General features: G+C 49.4%; 1 protein-coding gene across 1 annotated transcript in view; it reads right to left on the minus strand.

Annotated features, from left to right (window-relative positions):
- Positions 1-1976: 1976 nt before the first annotated feature.
- SMARCC1 (SWI/SNF related BAF chromatin remodeling complex subunit C1) overlaps positions 1977-18511 on the minus strand; it is a gene marked incomplete at its 5' end in the record, with an annotated part of 74068 nt that continues 57533 nt past the window's right edge. The window contains 4 exons of the mRNA XM_080340538.1: positions 1977-2173; positions 3714-3884; positions 14193-14451; positions 17853-17987. Coding sequence (XP_080196664.1) covers positions 2088-2173; positions 3714-3884; positions 14193-14451; positions 17853-17987 — 651 coding nt within the window. The 3' untranslated portion in view covers positions 1977-2087. The remainder of the gene's footprint in view (positions 2174-3713; positions 3885-14192; positions 14452-17852; positions 17988-18511) is intronic.

Below are 18511 nucleotides of genomic sequence, written 5' to 3' on the forward strand. Positions count from 1 at the left end.
GGTGAAGTAGGAGGAGCATTTCGAATATAATTCAGATTAAATTCCCGGTTTCAGTTTAATCAAAAGGTAAAACTACCCTGGCAGCCTCTGGAGTCCCGCAGGAGAGGACAAAAGAGCTGGACAGGCACCGGAATTCAAGCATTACTGGTGGAGTGGGGACAAGGGGACAGAGGGACAGAGGAACAGGGGGACCCACCAGGTCAGTGCGCCCAGGCCCCTCCAGTACAGAGATCCACCACTTCTGGCTCTTCTTTCAGGTGTGCGATTGAGCCCGAGCGGCGGTGCGAACAAGCGCAGCCACACAGCGGGACTCGCACTGACAATCCTGTTAGGCCCTGAACGCTCTTTTACTTTGTTCATTAAGCGTTTTTAAATTTGAAATATCATTTTCCAAAGCGGCAGATGACCGAGCCTTCACTTACCCGCGTTACTTTGGTGTCTCCCACCTCGCTGGCTAACGAGCTCGGGCTTTGCCATTATTGAGACGCAGCCCCAAAAATAGACCCGTATCACATTGAACAGGAGGGAAAGGAGACTCCACACAAAGCGGCACGAGCTTTGTACAAAAACCACGTGTGTTTTTCTTTATTTCACAAAATCGGGTGGCTGCGTCGCAGGAATAAAACCGGCCCTATACATAGGATCAGATGAAAAAGTCAGCACGCGTATTATTTATACAGAAACACAACAGTGTCAAGAATTCAGGTACTCTGTAGGATCACCACTACTACAGTAAAAAATAGTCTCCATCTGGATCCTTTATATTTGAAGCTGATCACGCTAAAAACAACCTGAGGTTATTCTAAACTGGACTACGGTCTGAAGCAGAAATCCCATGCTCACCCCAAAGACCCTGGGGGGAAGGTGCCGCTGGGGGAAGTTCCCGGGCGGGCAGGTCGGGAGCATCTTCCGAGAGGCACCGGCGTGGAAAATCATCGTGGTGTGCACGGGGGGAAGGGGCCGCAGCCCCGACGCGGCTCCTCCGCGACCCAACGCCCTCAGCACCGGGCAATCCAACCCGCGGCACCGATGAGTCCATCACCTGAGTGCTCTTCAAAGCAAAACGTTGGTTTATGGTAGAAGTGGTTCTGAGAGATTCGGGTTATTTGGGAGATCAAGCCTTACACCACCACCTTGCCCCCGGTTGCCAAAAGCCCTTTAAAGTGTTCTGCAACCCCTAAGGATGAGCAAACAAGCAGTTTAGCGCTGGTGGCCGCACTCCAAGCTGTCCCCGTCCCTGTCCCTGTCCCTGCCCACCTGGGCTGCCCACAGGAGGTAGTTCTGGCACTCGCACCCCAACCATCCCCCCCAACCCCATCACTAGCACTTCTTCGCTATCTACTTTTTTTGTTTTGTTTTGTTCATTTTAAAATAGTAAAAAGTATATGCTCCAAAAAGAGGGACTAAAAATCATGGTTTTATTCCTCAGTCAGCTACTGTACCAAACTACTCAGAGAGAAGGTTCGACTACCACCTTCGAAGGCAAAAGAAAGGTAAAAACTGGAGCAAGAAAACTCCTACCGTTGAGTGGTTTATTCCAATTGATTCGCTCCTGGCTTCATTCGCATGGGATCAATATTTTCTTCAATAAGTTAGCGAGGCAGCGCGGGCGCCGGGTGCTGTCCCTAACGATTGGGGGTGTAAGGAACGCGGCCGGCATTCCCGCTGCACCAACGCCCTTGTTTTCCTTCTCCGCTCAAAACACTGGCTTGGCATCCCATCTTGACGCTTTGCTCTACCCAGAGACCCCGAAATGTTCCATTATATGTGGAGCGGGCATGTGCGACACCCTACAGCTCCACCTTAAAAACTTGGGTTTTACGCTTTTCAGGAGAAACCAAAGCGCAAAACACCAAGAGGAAGGAAACCAGAGCTGAGCGTGGTTGGGAAGAGACGCAGAGCAAAGCGTCAAGGGTTTGCCACCAGCAGCGCAGAGGCACAAGGGATGTGACACCCGCCCCGGGGAACGCCGGGGGGGCGCTGTGTGTGTGTTTTCCACCGGAGGGGAAGATAAACCAGGAGGTCAGTGAGGAATTGGTTTTTGGTCACCACTGCGCTGCTGGAGAAGCTCCTTCTCCCTCGACGGCTCAGGGGGCGGCGGAGGCCGGGGGCGCTGCGGCCGGAGGGGGGGTCACCCCTTCTGCTGCCGGGGGCGGCTGCGCCGGGGCGGGATCTGCAAACAGAGAAACACAGTGAGCAGGACACCGGGAGGGGCCCAACGTCGATACGCGATGGGCGACATGGCCGTTCCACGGGAAAGCAGCAAGAACCGGCCTCGGAAACGTCTTCTCCATCTTTTACAAGCTCCGCGTGCCGCTCCAGCGCACGTCTTGTTGTGCTTTTCATTTCTCCCAAAGAGGAAAAGAAAAATCCTATTTTTACAGAAAATACAGCAATGATGCAGCTCAGTAACCGGCAAAGTTCACGGCGAGCAGCTTTCTGAGGTGGAATCAGCATCTCTCATCTCCCAGCTCGGCGCTCGAGCCTTTAGATTGCGGCTCCTTTCTATTTAAACTAGACGGAACAATACGCTTTATATAAACAGAGCTTGCACTTAAGCTCTGAACGGCGTATGTAGGTTAAAGTAGAGGAATCCACAGATGCAGCAGTAGGAGGGAAGAAGTGAAGGATACAAAAGGGCAGCTTTCATGCGCAGAGAGGAGATGCTAATGGAACATGACTGACTTGTTTAGCAGGGGAGAGAAAAGAAGAGAGAAATTAAGCTCAGGGAGGAGAGCGAGCAGGAATCCAACCTGACATGAGATATTCCCAGCAGCGGAGGCTCAGCAAAAGGCAAGGAAAGCGAAGGAAAGCGGGAGAACTGGAGGGATATGGAGCAAAATTCTGAATTATAATAGCACCGGGATGGGGATTTGACTCTTGTGCTGGTGAACGCTGGTGAGTTTGTGCTCCTCACCGCTCCCTGCAGCTCAAGCCAAACCAGGATGGTTCTTCCCAGTTCATTTTTGGGAGAAGCACCACAAGCCATCACAGCGGCGCTTCCGCCAAATCATGTTTTTGGGTATCGAGCGCTGCGCTGAGCAGCTGCAAATAATGACATAATGCAGACATTAGCGAGGACCTGGTGGCAGCGCACCCTGCGCCAGCCGGGCCGCCTGTCCTTGTGCTTTCTGGAGCTTCTTTTGGTTTCTGAGCACATTCTCACCATCACCCAAGCAACACCCACCAAGTGGCTGCTGACTTCACTGCTGCTTATTTGGCCGGCAGAAATCCACTTCATTTCGGAGGTGCAGGTGTTTGTACTATGTAAGGAACATACCTCCTAACCCTTTTGCTTCTTCCTCATTAGAACTTCCTCTTTAATCTCACATTTTCTATAAGGTACTGTTGAATTACATTCTGACCTCCACTATTGGAGGATTTAGCTATAGTTAATTCCTGAACCTCCACTGTGCATTCTTCCAGCCTAAAGAGAGGTTTTTGATGATGACCACAGAGCCTTAGTGTCTTCATAAATAAAATAAGGGATGTTATAAATAAAATAAAGGACAGTGGAGTACGTTTGGATGCCCAGAGGGGAGAGAAGCACTTAAAGCTTCAAGCACACCTCCAGCTGCCAGTGTGCGCACATCCCATCGTTCCTGCAGCAGATTGAGAGGTCTCAACGACAACGGCTTTGCCAGCGATGGGGTGAGCGCCAGAAACGCCACACCAGGTATATTTGATGGGTTTTGAGCCGCAGATCCACTTACACATGCCGTTGGGAGCTGCCAGAGGAACGCGAGGTCCGATGAGGTTTCCTGCCATGGGGGACATGCCGGGCGGGGGGGCGCCTGCCGGATGGATGTTGGTCGGGACGTTCGGCATCATCCGGCCCGGCATGGGCTGTCCCGGCATCATGGAGCCCGGCCCCGGCATCTGGCCTGGAGGGAGACACGATGGGGAGACATGGAAGTGATTGGAAAAGAGAAACATTGGGAAAAACAGCGGTTCTGCGAGCAGCGAGCAAAGTCTTGTGCACCAGAGCCAACTCCGGCCATGCTCCCAGCACCAAACAGCTTCTCACCCCCTCCAAGGCAACACGTTCCCATCAGGAAGAACCATACGATTCAGAAAACTCACAATACAGAGATTCCCACGGTATAAAGCCTTTTTATCCCCTCCAGGTCAACACATTCCTCATTAAGAAGAATCGTGAGATTCAGAAAACCCGGGATACAGAGACTCCCACCATAAAAAGGTTTTTCATCCCCTCCAAGTCAACACGTTCCCGTCGGGAAGAACTTAGGTCTCAAAAACAAGAGGCAAGTGGCAGGTGAGACTCCGAGTCAAACCCCACGTTTTTCAGTGAATCTCGGCTAAAATGGCATTGGGCACAATCTAAACGAAGGCACGGGAAACAAATTGCACTAGAATGATAACGTACCAAAGTCGTAGCACTTGATGAAAAAGAGCGACCACAAAGCCTGCTGGATTAATTTAACAGGAGAACTCGAATCGTACAGTTATAAATGCAGAGAAATCATACACTGAAAGATTCAGAGATTCCCACCATAAAAAGGCCCATTCTGGTGCGAGGAGGGTTCTGATACATCTTCCAGCTCTCTAAGAGACCATTACGTTCCAGCCATTAGACTCGCCCAGCTTTGGACACCTACAACTCTCTGACTGATGCTTTAAAACCTCATTTGGGGCGATTATTTTGCATAATCCAATTACACTTACTTTCACACACTTACATAAACGTACAGTGCTTTAGTGAGAAAAGCAGCTATTGTAAAGGGTTCCTTCAGAAAAGCTCATTCCACCCCAAACCCCCGGCAACTACGTGAAATAAAGTGCGGTGACAGAACCCTCGAACAACACAAAAAGGCTCTGAACACACAAGAAAAGCACCACAGCCACACCAGTGGCTAAAATTAAGAAAGTGGGAGCTCGGGAGCAAGTCAATACTTTGGCGTAAAAACTATTAACTCGTGCTTAAGTTGAGCTTTGGAACAAGAGCTTTGAGTAATATTGTACTGATCGTAGGATCCTCCAGGAGATGCTCATCGTGAGTATCTCGGTAGCTTCTCCAGCCCTTGGTTGCTGGTCTCTGCCTGCATTGCCATGGTGCTTTGAACCGATAAAGGGAAGACAGGCTGTTCTTGCAGAAAGGCAGACGACAGCGTAAAGGAGTATTTGCTTCTGAAACTGGAGCCTCCGAGGGTCCCGGCACAGAACACAGCACAGACCATGGCAGAGGTGCTGAACCACCTTACGTGCACAGGGATTCTGACGCATTAAATCATGCAAACATAACGCTGGAGCTCTTGGTCCCGCACGGCGGAGCTCCCGGCGCCAGCGTGGGGCGCACGAGCAGCACCAAGCAAGCTGTGGGCAGGAAGCTCTACAGAAACCATTGGATTTCTCAAAGTTTTACCAAGGAAAGGAATTCTGTATGTGTATCCCCGGACACGCTCCATCACCCATCAGCAACCGAGGCATTTCCATCACCATGAATTAAAGAGCAGCAGCGGTGGCCAACGAGAAAAGCTGCGGACATCTGAGCTTCTCATCCTCTCCTTCAGCCCCGTTATTAACAAATATCTACAGGACATTTCCTAAAATTACATGACATGCCTTTGGGAGTGACTCAAAGTGACCAAGTCCCACACATAACATGACGTGCAGTGTCTGGTTTCCCATTTGTAGGCAAGTTGAGCTCAGTTTCTCAGTATGGCCCACATATTCCCCTCCTCTGCAACAAGGTGTTATCTCCACCACGGCGTAACCCAGGTGGGAAGGGACCTCAGAGGGTCTCTGGTTCAACCTCCTCTCGAAGCAGGACCAGGCTGCTCAAGGCTTTGCCAAGACCTGCCTCATCTCTAAGGGTCTCAACCGCACCAGCTCCGGCGCATGGAGACACAGGGGCAGCGGGTCACGCTCCAGATGTTGGATTTCACCTGATTTTACAGGAGATAGATGTGGGAACCTCTGCCTTTCCCCATGCTTGGTGACGACCTGTGGCACCACAGTCACAGCAGCTTGACTTGTAGTGGCTGGACGTTCTGGGTGAAATATTGAAAACAATAAACAACAAAAATCCTCTATCACCAGCAATCTCTGTCTGCACAGAAGAGGGGGCTGATCCAAGCACGTCAGTAACCAACACCCAACAAGCCTCTTCACTTCACAAAATGTCCTGACAACTTCACACAATCATTTTGGTTGGAAAAGCCCCTTAAGATCATGGAGTCCAACCATAACCCACCCCAGCACTGCCCCATGTCCTGAGAACCTCATGTCCGTCTGTCCAGCCCTCCAGGGATGGTGACTCCAGCACTGCCCTGGGCAGCCTGTTCCAATGCCCCACAGCCCTTTGGGGAAGAAATTGTTCCCCAGATCCAACCTCAACCTCCCCTGGCGCAACTTGAGGCTGTTTCCTCTGGTCCCGGCGCTTGTTCCCGGGGAGCAGAGCCCGAATCTCAAAGCAGTTACTTTCCAAGAACAATATCTATTCTCCTGCTCCATTTACCTGTGTAAGAAGTCCCCCAAGAACAGCATGTATCTTCAGCGGCTGCTTTTGCAAATATAATCTATTCCTTAGAGCCCGGAACAGAAGAACACTGCAGGTTGGTTTTGGTTCACAGGGAAAAGGGGAATTGGAGCTTCCACCTTGCTGTATGGATAGGCGCCTATTTCTGGTCCGCTTGAAGTTTTCTAGGGCACTCAGAAAAGAATATTGAATAGAGAAGTGGGCTCAGCGTAACGAGCAAGGTGTACAACTGATGTTCATTGGGTTAGTGGGACAGAGTCTGCACGGGGACGGGATGATGGCTCATTGCACATCTAAGATCAGAAGCAGTGCAGGAAAAGCCACCAGGCAGCCTTTACGTCCTCGAAATTCTCCCGCTGTGGGTTTAAAAGCCCGTTTTCACAGTTCACTGTCATACCAACACAAACAGGAGTGCATTGGTGGCTGCTCAAAGCAGACCCTGAGCGTTAAAACACTCGTGGAGTGCGACCAGCAAGGCTCGATCTGCGCTCACCTCGCTTCTTGGGGCATCCGCAAGGAATCCACAGTGGGATCAAAGCCGGTACATGAACCTCTGGGCTGAGTCAGCGCACACACGTGCTCACAACCTACTTGTGCAAAGTCCAGCTTGCCAGGGAACAGAGGAACGGAGCTGGCAAGCCAGGCTTAAACGGTGAAGAATGTGTCTGGATTAGATGAACTCACCCGAGCGAGATGAGCAAACTGGAAACAAAACGTGGCCCAAAGACCTAGAGAATGTGGTAGCAAAGAGAGCAGATATTCACAGCTACCAGGGATGTTACTCACCGGCAAAACTGAGGGTAACTGAGGAATAAGAACATAAAACTTGGTGCACGGCTTTGTTTCAAAAGACCAGGAATGGTGAGAACCGAGACATCCCCAGCCTGGGAGCTGCTGCTTGACAGGCGCCTTGACCTCTCCAACCTCGGACTATGTTTTATATCAACTATCAACCATTAAACAGAAATTAACTAAACTTTCAAATGTCGTTTCTTCATAAGTTCAAAGCACGTCATCCAATGTGGTAGCGATGCTCCCTGCTACCTGGCCCAAGGAATCTGGGCAGCATTCTTCTCTCTTTAATCTTGGAGATTTAAAAATCAATGGGACCGCAGCATTTCTGAAGACACGTGGAGGCTGGGCAGCTCCTCAGCCTTTGAGTGCAGGGTGGGTTGTCTGGTTTTTTGGCATTCTTGATGTGATATGTGCAAATTTTACCTTAGAAGTGGCTTGAGGTACTTGCAGAGGAACAACCCTATCGCACCCCAGAACCCCAAAGTGCTGAGGCTGAGCAGTAACCAAGCAACACCCAACCTGAGGTCAAGCAAGGAGAACCCGCCAGTACCACCACGGCAAAGACTGCAGCCCTGTTTCCACAGAGCACACGTTTTGTTCAGGTTTCAAGAGATATCGCTTCAAGACAGTGGCTCAAGCATAAAATGTGGAAGTGTGACCTACATAAGGGGAGAGCTTAAAAACAGCAGACGCAGGAGGAGATAAAGTCAAAAGGTTCAATAAAATGAGATTTAGCAGGCTAAAAAAAAAATCCTTTACACACTGGAGACTGTAGCGTTTTCTAATGCGTGCTGTGGAGCGTCCTGCCATTAGCAAACTGCCAACTGCGGATCCACGTTACGCTGAAATGGATGAGCACCAATTTTTAAAGGATCTCCAAGGTATTTATCTTTATTAAATAAGCCTCTACCTCTATTAAATCAGCCACTCGAGGGGCGCTGGAGTGGTAAACAGCTTTAGTATGTTCGTTTGGCTGCAGCAGCCGCCGGGGCACGATGCACGAAGCCTGGAGCCCATTCAAACCCTCCTGCGCACCCTCGCCCTGCTCACAACCCCGAGAGGAACATGTGCAGCGCGGCCAGCGCTGCGTGCAGGGCGGGAGAGGAAGAACAGGGCGCTCCGACCTTCCTCCCATCCCCGCCGGGCACGTGCAGCACTGGAATCTCCCTCTCCTATGACTTCATGAGCGGTTTTCCAGTTTGAGAATGGCAGGGAATGGCTCCGGGAAACGCCCTCACGGCGGCTCTGCCAGACGCGCTCCTTCCCACCGGACACTTTGGGGACAAATACGGATTGCTGGGTTTTCTGCAACCTCCCAGATGCATCCTTTCCGTCGGCATGGCCTCCCCATGCGTGCGCTGCAGCGGACGATCCCGCCGCCCGGGACTGTGAATAATTAACTGCAATAACTCACTGAGCGTGGCCCCTTGGGGGAGAGGCACAATTTCCTCTTCGCTTGCGTTACCGTGTTGCTGGCGTGATTCGCCCAGCGCCGGAGCACGCTGAGGGGCACCGGAGCATGCCGAGGGGCACCGGAGCACGCCAAGGGGCACCGGAGCACGCCAAGGGGCACCGGCATCCACGCCGCCTCCTGGCTGAGCGCTCACCTTGATTCTTCTATGCTAAACCACATACGATGAGAAATGCTTTGTCGAGAAGCCACTTTGTGTGTCACGCCGGCAAGGACAACCCTTCTGTAACCTTCAAACATTCCCGCAGCTTCAATAATAGATTCTTGCGAGGAGTCGGGAGCTGCTCACGCTGACTGGAGAAGCTCTGCAGTTGTTCAGTTGACATTGAGGTGCAAGTCACTAATCTCAGCCCATCCCCTGGTTGACTCTTACTTCCCATTCTCACCCCACAAGGGCTCAGGTTTTCATTCAGAAACACAGCAGAGCGCACCCACCGTGGCTTTGATTTTCCTGCATCGCCAGCCGCCGTAACACGGTGCAAACCCACAACTACCTGGTATTGCAGCGCCGCGGTAAGTGCTGCAAAGCCATTTACCACCCCTGTGAATCTGCTTTCCTTCCATTCGCCTCCTGGCAGCGAGCGCCATGAACCACGAGTAAGAACAAAGAGTTCTCAGAAAACATTTACCTGAAGGACGCGAACTCCAAATCCTCCTTTGTACCAAAAAACCTCCAGAATCGCAACCAGCGCAATAGGAAAGCAAACAGCATCCACTAGCTCGATTTAAACCCACAACTTTTAAATAATGAAATGCACAAACTTACTTGAAAATCCACCAGCTCTAAATGACTGAAAGTTTTTTTTAATATCTCAACCATTGTCAGAAAATTATGCAAAATATATTGAGCGAAAAAGGTTATTAAAGTTGCTCGTGCGGCTGTAGTGGAAAGTGTATCCGTAGCTCCTTATTCCAACTCTGCTTTGGGTCAGAAATTATCAACTAGCCGAAAATCCCCCCTGAAGGGAGGAGTTAATTAATGACGGCTATTAATACATATCTCTCTCTCTTCCTCTAAGAGCTTCAGGACGTTTCTCGTGTTACACTCCACAAGTATCACTGGTACCAGGCCCTTCTCATCATTTCCCAGATAACCAGAACCGCGCACTGAGAAATCAATAACGTGCTTCAAATGACACAACCGGCTGGTAACATGGGATGAAATGGGAATTTTATTTCCCATTATGATGACAAGGTGCAGCTTTTCACAGCGAAATTGGAAGCCCGTCTTCTTTTACTGTCTTCAAACTCTTCATTCCAGGGGAAGGGAGAGAACAAAACAAGATCAGTTGAAATGAAGTTAAAAAAGGTGGGGAAGGAACTAGTAACGGGACTTGTCTGAAATCAGTGCCTGAAAACAGCAGCGTAATTCTGGTCATCAAGGTGAAATGATCACCAGATGTGTCCATGACCCTCACACTGCAGATGTTCGCCAGGTGTGTCCATGACCCTCGCTGCAGAAGTTCGCCAGATGTGTCCAGACTGCCCCTCACCACAGATGTTGGCCAGATGTATTCAGATTGCCCCTCACTGCAGATGTTCCACAGATGTGTCCAGACAGACCCTCACCGCTGATGTTCGTCAGATGTGTCCAGACTGACCCCCACTGCAGATGTTCACCAGATGTGTCCAAACTGACCCTCACTGCTGATGTTCGGCAGATGTGTCCAGACTGACCCTCATTGCAGATGTTCACCAGATGTGTCCAGACTGAGCCTCACCGCTGATGTTCGGCAGATGTGTCCAGACTGAGCCTCACCGCTGATGTTCACCAGATGTGTCCAGACTGAGCCTCACCGCTGATGTTCGGCAGATGTGTCCAGACTGACCCTCACCGCTGATGTTCGGCAGATGTGTCCAGACTGACCCTCATTGCAGATGCTCACCAGATGCGTCCAGACTGACCCTCACTGCTGATGTTCACCAGATGTGTTCGGATTGCCCCTCATTGCAGATGTTCACGAGATGCGTCCAGACTGACCCTCACCGCTGATGTTCGTCAGATGTGTCCAGACTGACTCTCACCGCGGATGTTTGTCAGATGTGCCCAGACCACCCCTCACTGCAGATGTTCACCAGATGTGTCCAGACTGACACCTAATCCAAAGAATGTTTTTCTAGAAAGAGCTTTACCATTAACTTTCAGTTAAGAGAGCTGGCTTAACTGCTTCTGAATCCAGAAAAGCCGTAAGCAGTATCTTATATTTTTAATTCCATTTACAAACGCCCTTTCAGATCCTCTCACCACGGCGTTGCCTCCCATCTCTTCAGCTCCCATCAATCACTTTAAAGACATCCGACTTAGCGTGCTCTTCACGGTCTGCTGAACCAACAGTTACACTTTTAGCCACTATGAAGGTCAGAAACCTGTTTGAAAACATCAGCAAGAACCAAGGTAAAGTCTGGAGTTAAAACCGCGCAGCTCAAGAGGAAACTGCAAAGGTATTTCCAGCCCGGGGCTGTGCTTTGGAAGGTTTCCACCGGTGCTGCTCAGTTACCACTCACGGTTTGGGATCTTCCTCCCGGCGAAGTGAGCGGGTCGGCTCTTCCTGCAGCCAAAAACCTCGTTACACACCAATAGGTTGTGGTATTCAGTGCTGAGGTTCCTTGAAATGCGGCCACCTCGGGGCAGCGGGTTGTTACTGGAGAGCAGCCAAGGGCTCCCGTACGGAAAATACTCCTTATAAATCACATCTGAATCCTGGGCTTTGTCTACAGGACTTGGAGCAGCTAAAGGAGAGATTTCTGATTTCTGCTGCATCTTGTAGCGGGGATTACCAGGGGAAACTCATCTACACACACACTCCACATTCTGGCACGTCCAACACTCCAAGAGACTCGTGTGCGGTTTTGCAGCGGAGGAGCTTATGACAAAGATGTGTGGACAGTAAAGTGAAGTTCATCAGTTTGTTTAAAAGGTTCCTAAATTAGTAACTGAGCAGCAAAAGTTGCTGCTGTTCTACGTACACGAAGGTCTGTTGTAAAAATATTGGACTATTAAAGCCCCAAGAAATACACTCCAATTGCCCTAAAAATGTGAACGTAAGGAAAATACGTAGCAGGGATTTCCCCATGACAATACATGGATCTGTTGAGCGGAGTCAAACTCTGCGCAGAAACAGAGAATCGGGTCGGTTTGTGAGTCACGGTGGTAGAAGCAGCACCGAGGTTTGCCTGCAAGCTCTCCAAGGGCCTCCAAATTCTCCCCTTCGCTACAATATTAAAGCAGTAAAGCGTTGGGTAAGTGCAGGATTTGAGTCCCGGATGCGGTGGGGTTTGGCGGCACCAGGAGCTTCACCGCTGCGGGAAGCAGAAGCGCTGAGCGCCGTCCGTCACCCCCTAACCGGACGGGTGGTGGAAAAGTCAATCTATTGACTCATTTTAATTGAATCTGAAAAAGAGATGTACTGCCTAATTAACACAGTGCCACGCTCCCCGCAATATACACCAAGAGGGATCACCGGGGACACAGGGCCTGATTACGGTGGGGGTGAAGTAATAAGGTATTATGTGAAGCAAGGATGTGAATATATTAGAAATGAAGTTCTATTAGTCCCCTAGTGAATACGACAATGCACTTAATCTTGTTACGTTTTCAGTCTCAATAGCAGCTTGTGAGTAAGAGCTGGTCTAATGATATGCAATGATTCCCTCCTTTAATCCATTTTCAATTTGCCATTTTTCCATTTCACAGAACGTTTCTTCATCCCGCCGCAAGTGAAGCCGCCCGAGCTGTCGATACCGCGCCACGGGCGCATCGAGCTGCGGCGTCGTTTGAATCTAAACACACCAGATTTTATCACTCTCGCAACTCCATTTCTGCAAAAAACAGAGCAACCACAACCACACCAGGATTTTTGGTCCGCAAGAGCACAGTGATGCCAGGAGCGCCCTGACTCACCTCTAAACGATAACTGGCTTAAGAGATGCCCAACTCTGACCTTCCTCTCCACCCAGCATCACTGCGCGTGTTGACTGAATCACCATCTATCACTGTGGAGATTCCCGCGGTTGGATCAGATGCCTCACAATGTCACGGTCACCTGCGAATCCTGTTGGTTCACTGTGTGTTTCTGCTCCTTCCCAAACCACACGCTCACCACAGGTCTTTTCCCAACACGAAAACTCAGCCACCCGCAGCCTTTCTTGCTGCTACATCCTATTTTTGATTACAACACCCCAAACTTTTCACCTTCTTCAGCAGCAGCCTATACAAGATGATCTGAAATATTTTTGGCTAATAACTGATGAGGTTTTTGGTCCCATAGTTGACAACTGACAGACGTGTTTCTCCTATGTTGCAGTCTAATCAATCCACTACACGCCAAGAGGTGCTATGCTATTTTAAACTATCATTTCAACAACATTTAGCAAGCATAGAAAAGCTTCATTCCCACAAGCATCTTCCCAGCAAAAATACAGTATCTGGTAGTTCCAATCCCTTTTAACAGTCAAATGGTTTCAAAGTGAGACTGTAAATAACGTTAGTAACTTAATTATTTAACAGCAGGGCTGTTAGTTTTGCCATTAAGCACAAATAGTTGTTTTGAATCAATGGCAGTAATACTATTTATGCCCGGTGGACATCCCCCCTCCTAAGGCACTCGCATCACCACCTCATTCCTCCATCCTTGGGTACCACCAACATCGAATATCTGCACCCTTGGACGCACCCAGAGCTCAAGAACCCCCGAGCAGGAGGCTGGACGGGGACTTTGGGGTGACCCTTGTGACCAAGGCGGTTCTGTGATGCTCACGGGGTGTCAAACCCAACCGAAGGGCAGCAAAGCCCCGCACGGGGCACGGGGGTGTTGGAATCTTCTGCTCCTTCCCCCAAGGGTTCTTATACAGACAGGGGGGGTTCATGAGCTGAATTTGAGGGAGTGTTTGTTTTTGAAGGAGCAGAAATCACTGGGCATTATCAAAGTTGAAGGGAATACAAACGAGCTAAAAAGCATTTGAAAATTATACCTAGTGGCAGCTCCATGTTTCACTTTCTAGCTCGGCGTGACTATCTCTGAGGATGGAAACTTCGCTGGGCAATCTGCTCCAGGGTTTGATGATCCTCATAGGGAAACTGAAATTTTCCTGCATCTAGATGGAATTTCACGCGTTTTCATTTGCGCCCACCCTGTCGCTGGGTGCTAATGACAACAATCTGGCTCTTTTATTCCCTCCTTTTTGGGTATGTATATACATTGCTAGGAAATCTCCTCCTTAAACTCCACCTGCACAGCTGGCACGGCAGCAGGAGCGATAAAACGAGGCTGCGGTACGAGCAGAGCTCATCTTCCCAGCAAACCGTGTTTCTGTTTTCTAAGCAGCGCCACACAACCCAGACCACCCATGGCACCTCGTGCCGCTTCACCTGGCAGTGTCTCTCCCACGGTGACGAACGCAAAGGGATTCCGTCCCTCCGGCTCTTACCTGGCTGCGGTGGGTGAGGAGGCGGCATCTGATGGTGCATCATGGGGTACGGGGGCGGCTGCTGGTGGGGCAGCAAGCCCGGATGTGCCGCTGTCCCCAGGGGGTTCAGCCCGGGCCCTCCCGAGTGCTGGTGGGGCTGCTGGGGATTCTGGCTGTGCTGCTGCTCCATTTGCTGCCGAGCCCTTAGTTCGGCGTATTTCAGCTGCTCCATGTGGAAATTCTGGCGCTCCGTCAGCAGCTGCTGTCGCTGCTGCTCCAGCTGCAGCAAAAACAGGTACAGAAAATATTAAACAACGACACATTTAAAACACGTTTCTGCAACTCGAACACCTATCCTATCGCCACACAGCTGTCTGATTCGCAGCAGCTTTCGGTAACGGGTCCAGACTATTTTCCAGCTGGAACAGATGAACTCACCTTGTCTTGTCCTATAGAATCTCTCAGTAACACAACTAACACGCTACTCAATAATCACCGTGCAGAACATCCAGCCTTAACACACTTCTAGAAGAAACTTCACGTTTTGCTGTCAACCTTCTGCACGTCGAAACGAGCAGAACGGGAAACTAAAGGGATTTTCTAGGGGAAAAATCGAAGCAGAATGTGTAATAGCAGGGGCACAGGGATTACACACAGGATCCTACTCTGGACCTTGAAGTGTAAGACCTGGACATCATGATATCCAGACAGCAATGATTAAGAAGTGTATTATTTTAAAACAACCCTCCAGTAATTTACACCATTTAACATAGAATAGGCGCTTTGTTCAATTTTGAGCAAGCCCCAAATGAAAAGCCAAGCTACACACAATATTTCTTGCTATTGGGCATTTATCTGCCTGATCATGTCACGGTTAAGGAAGCGTATGACGTTTGACTTATTTAACAAATCATAACGCATTTCTACGTCTATTACTCTCAAGCAATTGGACGTGTGGATTTGCGTGACTGGTTTACAAATATCTAATGAGTGTTTTAAGAGAAACTCCATAATTTAGCTGCAAGGAGGTTGCCGGGGAGACTCGCACCTTGCAGCTCCCAAACCCCCCAGCCCAGCTCCAGTTTGCTGCCGACACAGCGCGGGTGAAAACAAAACCCCACAGCCATTCCCCCCCGATCCAGACAGAGCCTGATGAATAAAACATCCTGCTCGTTGGGGGCCCGCTCGCCGCGCGCAGGGACCACAATGGGATTATTCATGCTGCCGTGGCTCCTTTTTCCTTGGCCAATCTGATACGTTAGCGGGAAGAACTGGATAAAATGAAGAGACACGTACACCAATGGTGTAATTGTGCATGTGTGGCAACAGATTCGGGAGGCGACGGGCAGTTTGGGGAGAATTACTGCAAGTGACCCGTAACAAAGGCTCAGGCAAGAAGCACGGCTACACCAGACTTCTTCTATTCTTTTTGTGCTCTTCTGTATTCCTGCTTTGCTCTCTTTATGGTCACCTACTACAGTTTAAAACAAAGTCTTCACAAGCATCCGGTGTCTGAAAACACACCTTGTAGCTTGGAAAAGCAGTGAGAACTTCCCTTCCACACATTCCCCGCCCCACGATGGGAAAAGGCAGCGGAAAAAGGCAAATAAACCCAAGTTAGAACACAAGCTGCTCTTCGAACTGCTGCAGAACCCAAAGCACTTGTTTCTGCCCCAGGTTCCTGCATCTGCTGTAACCGCTTTAGGAGCAGGTTTACGGACACGACCACAGATTAGCATCAAGACAACTGGTAGTAAGGTATTTTTCTCTTGGGGAGTCAGTTAGTAATTGGCATTTGCCCCTCACCTCCCAGAACCCCGTTCTGCCCGCGGTGCTGTCGGGCAAGAGCGAGGGCACAACCTGAGCCGCTACACCAGCCCCGGCTTTGGTTTGTAACCACAAATACCACACTCCTGACAACCTCCACACTTACAACAGCACGTTTCCGCACTGCTGCAAAGCCATTCACAATTAGAAGGGACTATTACCAGCACTTAATGTGTACTCCTATCACAACCATCATCGTCCTACAATTTAATCTTCAGCAAGTAATTCCTCCCCAAACAGAAATGGGTAAAGAAACATCCATGTGCTGTTATAAATTCTGGGTCAACGAGGCTCCTGCCACCAACAGGATCCCCGGTGAGACACACAGTGGGCAGCACTGAAACTATTTCAGCTTAAACACTGAAGTCAATGTGTTTTTCCCCCAAATCTAACGCCCTCCAGTCCGCAGCACACATTGCTTGTAACGCTTACAATCACCTTTACTACGAGAAAAAGACCGTGCTGAAAATAAGGACATATGCATAGTATGCAATGGCTTTTAATGAATAAAAGCTGCAGGCAGAAGGGAGTTCTGGGAGGTGAGAGGCAAATGCCAATTACTAACAGACTCTCCAAGAGAAAAATACCTTACTACCAGTTGTCTTGATGCTAATCCAGCGTCGTGTCCATAAACCTGCTCCTAAAGCGGTTACAGCAGATGCAGGAACCTGGGGCAGAACCACTAAATATCCACAGTGCCAGGTGAAAAGACTGAATTTAACCACCAGAAAGTCACGGGGAAGCATTTGTATGCACATTTTTAAAATGGAAAATGTCACATGCCTTCAACTGGAAAAATCCCCCTGTCACTAACAGAATATATCCCCAAAGAAAGACATCTATGGAGAACCTTTTGGAAATAGTTAGGTCCATTTCTTGAGCTGCCAGTCAGTGTGAGCGGCAAAGCGCACGCTGCAGCGGCTGAGGCTGCGGAGCAATGCTCCCGACGCTGTGCTGCCACACAGGCACACGGCTTGTCAACCTCCATCAACGCGGCCAGCGCCAAAGCGACCGTGCGAACTCCATTCGACTCGCATGGAAGGGCGAACACGAAAAACCCTACAACTATGATTTGCTATCTTAAACACACCTCGATTAACTGCCTATTGGCAAAAGTGAGACGGCTACGCAACAGAAAAATAAAACAATGACCAGCCTCTGATAAAATCTGGGTCATCTTTACGGTAGCTGGGGACAAACCGCCTCTGGGAAAGCCTGTAGCACTATATGGGAATTAATCCTTTGTAAGGGATGTGTAATCCAGACACCGACGGGCAGCGAGAGCATCTCTGCCATCTTATACCCTCATCTTAGGGATACAAAAGGCTCTAGAAAGGTGTTGCTAACAGTGTCACAATAGAAATCCAACCCACGTGGAGGACTTTCCCAAGAGCTACGGAGAACGTAGAGCACAAAAACCCTGAACTACGTGTTCAAACCCAAATCTCCAGGAAGGAGCAGCAGACAGAACTGCTTTCCCTTCCCTTAAGAAATTAAGGTTTCCATCCACTTCACTCTCTTCACATGGAAAAGCCACTTGTACCTCAGATACATGGAAAAGCCACTTGTACCTCTCACATAAAGGCTCAGGATCAATTCCACATTCCTGCTTAGATGCCAATAGCCAGGATTAGGAAGCAAATTCAGGATACTGCCAGTTTGCTGCTTATGCTAAGGGAAGATGTGGGTAAAGGAAAGAGCTCAAACACTACTACGGGGAGTAACTATGAATTCTAGTTGAGGCAAAAAGACCCGCAGAAAGGCGAGGATCACCTGAAGTTGTCAGTTTTGCAGCTGTTGGCACACACACATCTCTGATTTCATGCAGAATTTCAGCTCGGTGCCCCTACTTACCGCCTCTTTCTCTCTGTCCATAATGGTTTCCAGCTCCTCGAAATGGCGAAGTTTGATCTCCAGCTTCTTCATCTGCGTTTCCACCAAAAGGGCAACCAGGGACTTGATCTTCCTTTCCTCCACCGCTGCCAGGTGCTGAGGATGAAACACAGGGCTCTGCTTTACGCACAACTCACAAAATAAAGTGCTTGAAGGGAATAAATAAGCCAACTAGCCATTAAAATATTTTTCTCCTCAAGTAAACGAGGAGCTACATGGTAATATCTTGTTGAATGTATTCTCATTACGTGCCGCTTTCCCTGCGCAGCAGTTCCACCTCTGGCTGGTGAGAGCTGAGAGAGGTTTCTGCACAGATATCAGCAGGAACTGTTACCAAACACCCCACCACCATCTCCAGTCTCCTTTACAACCAGGTTGCATAGTATTCCTATTGTAGAAGAAAGCTGAAGGCAAAGTGGCATTTAAATTGCAAAAGCAAACTCCAGAAAGAGGCAAATAGGCTTTTAAAAAGGCTTCAGCTTTACCCCATTTACATATACACACTTATAGATAAATGGTACAAGATACAAATATGTGTGTATATTTGTGATGTATGAGACAGCCTATGAACGCGTTTTCCATTTTCCAAGTGTGAAAGGCATGTTAATGACGCCTTCTAG

This window comes from Nesoenas mayeri (genome assembly GCF_963082525.1).
Source record: "Nesoenas mayeri genome assembly, chromosome: 2".
Taxonomy (NCBI): domain Eukaryota; kingdom Metazoa; phylum Chordata; class Aves; order Columbiformes; family Columbidae; genus Nesoenas; species Nesoenas mayeri.